The sequence below is a fragment of the Oculina patagonica genome, chromosome 10 (genome assembly GCF_052425735.1).
Source record: "Oculina patagonica isolate OP01 chromosome 10, crgOcupat, whole genome shotgun sequence".
NCBI classification, from domain to species: Eukaryota; Metazoa; Cnidaria; class Anthozoa; order Scleractinia; family Oculinidae; genus Oculina; species Oculina patagonica.
Window position 1 is genome coordinate 13,294,970 of NC_135767.1, and position 10,121 is coordinate 13,305,090.

The 10,121-nt window shown below is 37.3% G+C and overlaps 1 protein-coding gene across 1 annotated transcript in view; it reads left to right on the forward strand.

The window, feature by feature from the left end:
• Positions 1-9,205, forward strand: part of LOC144629050 (lactadherin-like) — a 61,251-nt gene extending 52,046 nt beyond the window's left edge. The window contains exons 7-9 of the mRNA XM_078487217.1: positions 3,732-4,063; positions 8,076-8,214; positions 9,027-9,205. Coding sequence (XP_078343343.1) covers positions 3,732-4,063; positions 8,076-8,214; positions 9,027-9,034 — 479 coding nt within the window. The 3' untranslated portion in view covers positions 9,035-9,205. The remainder of the gene's footprint in view (positions 1-3,731; positions 4,064-8,075; positions 8,215-9,026) is intronic.
• Positions 9,206-10,121: the final 916 nt, after the last annotated feature.

Below are 10,121 nucleotides of genomic sequence, written 5' to 3' on the forward strand. Positions count from 1 at the left end.
TCTTAGAAAAAGTCAAATCTTATGAACGTTTGCTAATATGATTTTAAAAATGTCTTTGTTTCTATCACAAAGTTAAAAATTTCGTTAACAAAGAAAAGGTTCAAAATTCAAAAACATGCCAGTTGTTGCCGACAAAAAGCCGAAAGCCGAACATTGACCGAACATTTTTTTTTCTTTTTTTTTTTAATAATCTTTATTGACACAACATTACATACATTCTAAACATTTACATTTCTTTAGCTAATTACAGAAAAAAACCCCTTATATTTTGAAAAGGAAACAACACAAGATAATATATCGGAAAAAAGGAAATCACAATGAAAAAAGAATTAAATTAAGGTAAAATTAAGATAATACAAAAAATAGTGTACACTAGTCGAACAGCAAACCATAATATATAAAATATTGTACGTTATTACAGAAGCGAAAGTACTTAGAAAACGTGTTAAAGGGCAGTTCTTAGCATTTTTACACAAGAAGTTTTCTTTTAATTAAGACGACTCTCAATGAATAGTTTTTGTTCCAATTTCGACACAAATTCAGTAACATTGCAGGCTTTATAGTACATTTTCTGGTAGTATAGGTAGTATTTCGCAAATAATAAACAATAGTTAAATTTAAGTTCATTATTTCTTGAAGTATCTAGATCTGTTCCCAATAGCTTTTCATGAGACGTTGGAGAAAAAGAGCAGTTGAATTTTGTATTAAACCAATCGACAACTTTAGCAAAAAAAGTTCCAGTGTAGTGGCATTCAATGAAAGTATGGAGAATAGAGTCTGGCTCTTTACAGTATGGACATCTGTTTTCATCGTGTACGCCATAGGTGCACAGCTCTTCTTAGTAACTGTTAGTCTACGGAGTAATTTAAAATTGAATTCTCGTAGTCTATTTTCATGACATATTTTTCCAATGTTATTAAATTTTGTCTTCCAATCAATATTCCCTGATTTAAGTTCCTTTTCCCATTTCTTGGGTCCTGTGGCAGTACAGGTAGTCCCATTGATGTAAAGCCAATAGTAGTCCTTGCACTTCATTTTGTAAAGATCGATATTTAACGACCGCGTCAGGGGAAAGGTTGTCATATCAGCTACAGGGCTTTCTCGCCTTCCTAGGGATTTTGCCTTAAGTAGTAGATGCTTTGGAATTGCCGAAATAACCTGAAGGTAGCTCAGGAAATTACATTTGATGTTAAATTTGTCCTGAAATGATTTGAAAGTTAAGGGCTTTCCATCTTTATCCAAGATATCTTGAATTGAGATGACGCCTTTTTCTTTCCATTTTTGTAGGAAGAAGTTTTTTCCATCAATCAGGATTTCTTTATTGTTAAAGAGAATTAAATCTTGACCATTGTCATGTTGATAGAAATTCCTAATTTCCAGAAAATTTGCCAATATTTGCCTATAAAAATCTGGAATTCCAGATTTCTCTAGAAATTTGTTATTGTAGTTACATCGAAGAAGGAAGGACCGAACATTATTATTTCCCGCGTTTTATTTCACATGACTTAGTTGCCAAACTCTCGCTCACACATGTGTTTTGAGTATTTTCGTGTTCTGAGCTCATGTTCGTGAAAGTTTTTATCTGTTGTGTTGAGCTTTGAATATTAGTGGAAGAGAAGCCGTCATTTCTGCATTAGTGTCTCCTTGAAAGAGCGTAATCGTATAAACAGGTTTTCCACTGTAAGAGTCTGTGAGCACTCATTAAAACCTGACTGATCTGATTGAACATCGAATATCAAATCCATCCTTTGATGAACTTTTAGATTCCTCGATCGACGACAACACCAGTAGTCAAAATATCGTTGCCATATGTTGCCAGAGAAATTTCAGATAAACTCCGAAAGTTTTGATTAGTTTTGCATAAATATCGAAAAACATTCTTGATTTTAAAGTTCGTGCTGGCAGATTTCAATACCCTGCTCAACTCCGGTCTGAATAATTATTGTAAATCCTTCAGCCTTTAATGTCAAATTTCTCCTCAAAAACTACAAACTGCTGACTAAACTGGATTATGAGAAAACCGCTATTGACGACCAAATGGAATTATATCAATTAATACTATAAAAAATGTATAGAGGGCCATCGGGAGTCAGGAGATATTGTATGTTGTCATGCTAATAAGGTGTAAATATTTTCTTCTCTGAGCCAGACAGGAACCTCATGGTCTCCTTGTGCCCAGTGTATCAATCGTTGTTGCAGAGATCAGCCATGCCTTAATGGAGGAATATGTCGGGAAAACTGTGAGGCAGTTGGCAAAAGATTCATCTGTGATTGTCCTGCAGGATTTGTTGGCCAGTTGTGTGAGATAGGTATTGAATAAAAACATGCCGGCTTTTGTAAGTTAACTGCTTATAATCGATTGAAGACGACGTTTCTTTTTCCAGTGTTACAAGACTAGTGTGAAAATCAAGACAGTGAATGCGTAGAATGTTAGTCGTCCCACAAGGGTAGCAGAAGCTTACACTTTATTTTAGTAATGTTTGAATCGAGCAACATTGTTCAGATGACTCCATTATTTTGTAAGTAAAACTGAAATTGCAATTTCAATGAGGACATCAACTTTGATTCGACGGATTTCCCAAAGGCATAAAATCTGAAGTGAAGTTATACACACTTGATAATTATTACTTGCTATCGCAGAAACTATTTTTAAATCAGCTTTTTGTCGTTTGGTGTGGGTATTGTTAAGTACTTTAAGTTATTAATAATCTAAACTGTCCAAGAAATGATACTAGTTTTTGGCTATTTTTATTTATTAACGCATTTTAGCGGAAATGACTGAATGAAAGATTTACTTCAATGAAAAACACTTTTTATAGCCATGTTCATTAGCGATTGATGTGGCAAACATAATATGTACCGAACCGTCCGGCGTTCGAGCATCCGTGAGCTTTTAGATGGTTAGAACTGTAGTTATTAAGCATAATATTTATATAGTACTCCTAGTTTCAATTCTTTAATCAAATTTATGTTTTTTGTTGTTGTTTGTTGTTGTTGTTTTCTCTTTTTACTTTACTGTGAGTTACACAAAGTGCATTCGATACATTCTAAAAACTATAAAAAATATATTGTAAGTGTGTATGATAATGTAGAACGTAGTTCAAAAAAAAGTTATGTTTGTACCACAAGTAAATGTAAGAAGTGAATGTGTTATTTGTAAGTATAACTGACTCAAGTGAGCATTGTAATGATAAGTAGATGTAACACTGCATGTGGCGTTTCCGTATACGGCATCGATGTAAGTAATGTAATGTGTTGTGATTAATAAAATATTATTAAAAAAAAATATGTATGTGCGAGAAAAAAAAATCGAAGTTCAAGAAGATACCACTGGCTGTCGCTAATATTTAGTCCCTTAATAATATTCACGCATGCCCCAATAAGGTTAATCCTTTTAGGCCCAACTGAAGCGACTAGGAGCGTTGCTTCCCCCCCCCCCCCCCGCTCCCCCCTCCCCCCCCCCCCCATATCATGCCTTATTATCCAACTCTGCTTCGTAGAGTACAAATAACAGGCAAAACGGGTACAGCATTTATGGGGAAAGAAAGCGTTGGATAATAAATCTCTTATTAGACATATTAGTGTGTAGTATCGCTGAACATTTTTACTCGTCATTTGTATTTTGACTCGTAAAAATATATAGTGATACTACACACTAAAATGTCTAATAACATATACATAAAATAAATCTATGTTAACACTTTGTTTGTATTGATTCCATAACAATCTAGATTGCAAGAAAGCCCTCGGCATGGAAAGCGGTGCAATATCGGACGGACAAATAAGTGCCTCTTCAGAATGGAATGACTTTGCTGCCGCCAGCAATGGCAGACTACATTTGCAAGAAAAAAATAGGATTAATGCTGGAGGTTGGGTAGCTCTCACACAGGATGTCAATCAATGGCTGCAGGTTGATCTTGGTAGTCTGAATACGATTGTGACAGGTGTAGCAACACAAGGACGTCCTGTCTTAAGTAGGTGGGTAACCAAGTACAAGCTACAGTACAGTGACGATGGCGTCAACTTTCAGTACTACAAGGAACAAGGACAAAGTACAGATAAGGTAAGGTCCACCAGAATTGTTTCTCAATTAATGATGGTAATAAGTATGGTGAATAAAAGAATACGCAAATACCGTGTTGGTTTCAAATTTAATAATTCTCACTCTTAAAATGCCTATCGAAAAATGAATCTTATATAGAGCGTTTTTACATGACGTCACGGCGGCCATATTGGTGTTCCAAAAGAATGAAACGGCGGCCATGTTAGTGTACCAAGGCAATCCTGTTGGATTTGAAGTCTTTTCTTATGTTAAAACTTATTTTTTTGTTCCAAAATAATTGCAAAGATGTCGGCCACGTGAGTGAAAACACTCCATACAAAAGTCACGCGATAAACGTCAATCAGATGGTCAAAAATGCACTGTCCCGGATGTGCGATCCAATAGAATCAAATAATGACAAAAAAAAAAACAATAGAAATTTTTCACGACAATAGGACTGCATGAAGGTTAAGTGGAGTGAAAAAATCAGAATCAGAACAAATTTGCCTTCGGCTTCCTGTTTCAATTAATAAAAACTATAACCAAGTAATAACATAACAGTCGAGTTCCATTCTGACCTAGATGCACAAGGAACCCAAAAAATAATGTCCAATTACTTAGACATGATGCGCAAGAACGCTTAAAAGAGTAAAGGCGCATTTGTACAAAGTTAGTCTCAATCTGAAGTAAAATACAGTCAACTCTCTCTAAGACGAACATCGTCAGGAACTGCTCCAACTGTCTGTCTTAGAGAGGTGTCCTGCATATAAGGAGTCGAGAAAACGTGACACCAGTAATTTCCAGATAATAAAACTGGACCTATGCACGTTGAATACACGTCTGTTTTGAGCCTCTTTCAAGTAATGAAATGCCCGGGCCAAACGTCGAACTTCACAATAGTCGAACCTAATGCAAATGACCAAAAACAATAGGTTTTGCTCATTTGCATTAGGTTCGACTCATGTGAAGTTCGACGTTTGGCCCGGGCCTTGCTTAACCCTTTAACCGGCAATCGTACATATATGTACGATAAACACCAGCAGTGATTGAAAAAACTCTAGCTTTTACATATCTGGGCACATGATAGTAATGACTGCTTTTTATGGCAAAGTGATAATTTTCATAGCTTTAAAAGCCAACTAACTGACTGCAACTCTTGATTTCTGTTGCATATGGTTGTTTGTTCAGCAGCAAATCTGAAAATGCCCTTTTTCTACCTAACAGGACAACAACAAAAAACACACATCTTTGCCTCCAATTTTTTTAATGAAAAAATAATTCAGACTTCAAAAATAGACATTTGCAGCAAACTTCAACCCTATTCCTTTCCGTTCACCAAATAAATTTCCCATCGATCATTCAGCAGACTCAGCAATTACTATTCGATTAGAGCTATGCTTGCAAACCTGTAATTTCCTCATTGGTAACCGAAAGGGATGCCTGGGAAAAACAGTCATGGCGGCGGCATGAAACGCTACCTACCTCTATTCCATATATAGTGTCGAGCCACCCAATCCTGCCGGCAAAATGTTGCACCGATTGCATTCTTTTGAAGTCAGAACTCGTCCAAATTGCCTTGGCAGGTCTCGCAATCCACCCACAGAACGGCCAGAGAGACAACTTTACTCATGAACCGCCTTCTTTCGATTCGAGTATTTTTGGCGTTCCAATCAAGACAAAATCATCTCTCACCTCTGGTTTCTTTCAGATGCTGGCCTCTACCCACCATTCTAGCTTAATGATGTCAGCCTGGGGGCTTCTGCAGTGAAAAATGACTCGAAAAATCACTTATAAACACAAAACGTGCCAAATCCAAGCCCAACAACTCGCCTACGAAAGAAGCAACTGCCGACTACTGACGTCACAATAAAAATTTGAGCCCTCGGTGTTTCGAAACAGCACACATTTTTACTTGAACTTCATATATGCAATCACGAAGTTCTACAGAATGTCTAAGCCCAGAAAAGCCTTTAGAAAGTCACAGAAATTTGACAGTTAAAGGGTTAAGGAGAACAATAGAGGTCACGTGACCAGTACTTATGACATGACAGGGTGAAAGCTAGGGTTATACTTAGTCTATAATCGTGTCTGGATTAGGGTGCAGGGTCAGGGCTTGTGGGTTAGGGTTAGGGTTAGGGTTAAGTTATTGGGGTTAGGGTTAGATTTTGGGTTAGGGTTGCAGTTTGGGCCTGGGCTAGTCACGTGACCAGCACTCCTGCCACACTGGATCACCTTAGTTGAAGTAATTGTAGCCATATTATTGCACTGAACCCTAATAAAGTCTCTGGCCAAGCTACAATGTCAAATTATTTACTCCCCTTGCTTCAATTTTGTGCTGTGGTATAATTATAAAGGTTTTTAGGGGTATTGCCATCTACCCTCCCCTCCAACTTCCATTCCTGAGGTCAAGTTGACACAAAGATTTGCATGAGGACTGGTGTTGATGGGCTTTGCATTTTTGAATCGTCTCCGAATTCGAAAGATGAATTAACTGACAAAAAATGTTTTTGGTTAAGCAAAATCTACAAAAGGGAACAAAAATAATATTAAAAAATTGAGAGAAAGTGGGAAGGACATGTTGCAAACTGGATCATGTCTACATGTATTCGTTTGTTCGACCAAACTTTCACGGCTTCGCATCTATAAAAAACCAAACTGTACAATTTGCAAACTGGAAAAAAGACGAAATTAATCGTATTCGCTTGTTCAAGGAAAAGTTGATAGCTTCTACAAACTGTAGCACTGCAAGTATAAAACTACGTCATCCTTCTTATATGGAGTAACGTGCAGGCCCGTAATCATTATTTTCCATGGGGGGGGGGGGGGGGGGTGCGTATGAGCGCTTCCGGCTCGAAATCTTGTGCGCCGCAGGCGCGATAACGTAGGGGGTCTGGGGGTAACCTCTCCCAGGAAATTTTGAAAAAATATGTTATCTGAGACAGCATTTCGTGCGTTTTGAGGACAGTTTGTTAGGGAAAAGGGCAGCTAAAACTGAAGGTAACAACGACAATAATTCTGGTTTAAATTTCAAATCGGTTTAAAATTCAAATCATATTTTCGAAACAGAACCTTGAAAACGTAATTTACAATATATTTAGCTGACAATGACGGCAGTACATAAAAGGAAGACAGGAAAAAGATAGAATTCTTCATTTCAGTGTCAAATGGTAATTACATAAATCAGCCAGAGTCGGTTTGATGATCTCAGTTTTAGCACCGTGGCAAGCTTCAACCTTCTTGGGTGCTTCCGAGCCCAACAAGTACCCAGTCTCCTCTCTTTTTGGTAGCGCCTGAGAATATTAATAGCAATTTAAACGGTTCAACTATGAAGGACATTAGGTAGAATGTATCGTTGAAATTAACCTAGAATCACACAATTTGGTCCAAAACGAATCTACCAATGGTGAGTCTTCAATCCAAAGGACCATATTGAATTTAAATAGTCGAAGTACAGAAATATTATTCCCTTTATTTATTTATTTTAATATATATATATGACTGGATTTATGAAAACCAGGTTAGTGAAATTTTCACCGTTGTTAGCGCAAATCGACGTAAACGCTTTTTTTTCTCTCCAAAGTAGACGATATAAAAACTAAAGTGAATGTCAGTCTTTTTTTCTCTCCTCCTCTCTCTTTTCTACCTTTCAGCGCTGTACTTCATTTTTTTTCCTTTCTCGGCATGTTTTTAGGTCACATCGCAGTGTAATGTACTTGGTCAAAAACACTCAGGTCACCGGCTTTTCTTTGACCACGTTATCATAAATCCAGTTATATGTCGCCAGTGAATGTCACATGTGAGAGAGGAAAGGCAGGAATTCACTCCAGATGCATAGAAAATGATTGATTGTAACTCGAGAGGTAGGAACTTCATTGCCATGCCAATCCCTAAGTACTAAAACACGCATGGCTGCGGTTGAAGCGAGAACTGTCAAAGTCAATGTATTTGTAAAGCAACAAAGGTCATATAGGCAGTTTAGTGGCAAAGCTTGCAACATAGCATACTCCTAACATTTTTCTTATTACCGATGTAGGAGTTTGCTGGAAATACAGACCGGAACACTGTCGTTTATCATGACCTGAACCCACCAATCACAGCACGCTATATTCGTTTTCGCCCAGTTGCTTGGTATTACCAAATAAATATGAGAGTGGAGCTGTATGGTTGCCAAGGTAACACAGATTCCCTGTCACTATTGTTTTGTTTAAAAATCATTTTAGTGGGAACTGTTCGTTTTTCGCCACCCAGTGTATGGGTAATAGCCACATCACAAGTCGTTTTAAAAATTCTAGTCCTCAAAAGGTCTCAGTTTTTTTTATACAAAAATATTCATTTCAGGATTCTGAAATTTTGCCCAAATCCCATTTCACAGCCTACTGTTTTCTTGAAGTTTCCAAATCCCAGTCTCAGTTCTACTATTTTTTGTTTGCGATCCCATTTTCCCAGTGAACATTTTCCCAAATCCTAGTTCCCATTTTACCCGTTCAGGTTATTCTTAATTATTACATTAATTTAAACAATTTACCCATTCAGGTTAAAATACATTTGTTGACACTCATCCATGTTCAATTGGAAATCCGCGAAAGCTGATTGGTTCTCCTACTGTTTTTTATTCGCTGATTAACCACGATCGCTGCTCTTAAAGTTAAAGGGAGAATTATTGGTAATTTTTGGCCTAAAAATGCATAAAGATGCGAGTTTTATACTGCAATCCTTTAGAGTGTCTACTAAAACAATTAGACTACTTGCCCCCGTTTTCTGTGAACAATGATCACCTCGGCTGGGCCACGTTGACTATTCGCTGACAGAAAACTCGGTCTCCTAGTCTAATTATTGAATTTGACAGTCACCCACAAGGCGTATTATCAGAACCCAACCCATATACTGATAAGGATTGTAGGATATACCGCAGGATAAAGGACTGTAACATGAGCACTTCTCGACCGTAAACAGCTCCATCCTAACATGTTTTTCTTTTCAATAGATATTTGAAAGAAAGGCGGACTTGAAACGACAGGAGACTCAGTATTCCATTTAAATTTTCCTGTGATTGTCCACAGCTTTTTACATGCTTAGCAAACTTAAAACCTTTCGTATATTCATCATGGTCCTATAACCACTCTATCTCTGCTTTAACACTGGTTTTCACTGAACATAGCATAAGCATAAGCATAAAAATGATAAGCATAAGCATAAGCTTATGCTGTTGCTTATGCTTAAGTTTATGCTTATGTTCATGTTTATACGTCTGCTTGTGCTTGTGCTTGTGCTTGTGCTTATACTTATAGTGCGGTACGGTATGTAATCCCGTGGGATTTTCGTGCCGAAATTGATTTTTTCGCTGTTTTGCACTAATTTTGGGCCGAATAATAAGATTCCGATGGGGTTCAAATTTTTCGACCGCGTCTTCCCATGTTTCTGGCTACTTAATGATTTAATTTATGCTAATTAGATGCTAATTATATGCAGGAATAAGTTTTGCGAATATCTTTGCTCTGATTTAAGATTAACGTACCAAACGTTATAAGAAGCTTGCTTTTGACTATTTAAGTCATTTGACTAAAATTGGTTACCACGGCAACCGGCGATGACGTCAGGAATAACTACCTGCTATTTTAGCGGCGGCCATCTTGGATCCGCCATCTTGGATTTTCGAACTCTCATTTTCAAAAGCAAAACATAGCCTTTTTTGATTAACTTTAACTAACGAATGATTTCCATTACGAGTGATGTCCAAATAAGGGCAGAACTTTCTTTATTTTTCTTTCTTTTGTTGAGCACATGTACTTTTTTTAGTTAAGCGCATGTACTTTGTTAGTACCATAGTATTCTACTCGTCTTTCTCCTGTTATGTCTAATACTAATGTAGCTAGAGTCCCGTTAAGTTGACTTAAGTTTATGCACTAAGAGCAGCATCATCCTCTTCCTTATCATCAACCTGCGTGTCACCTTTGAATGGATTTGAATCGTTTTTTTCAAAACATTAACAAAGAGGAGTGCGTGGAAGCCTGTTCATGAAACAACCACAGCGTCACTTGCAGTCCGAATTGCAGCTGCATTTATTAAGCTTCACAACAGC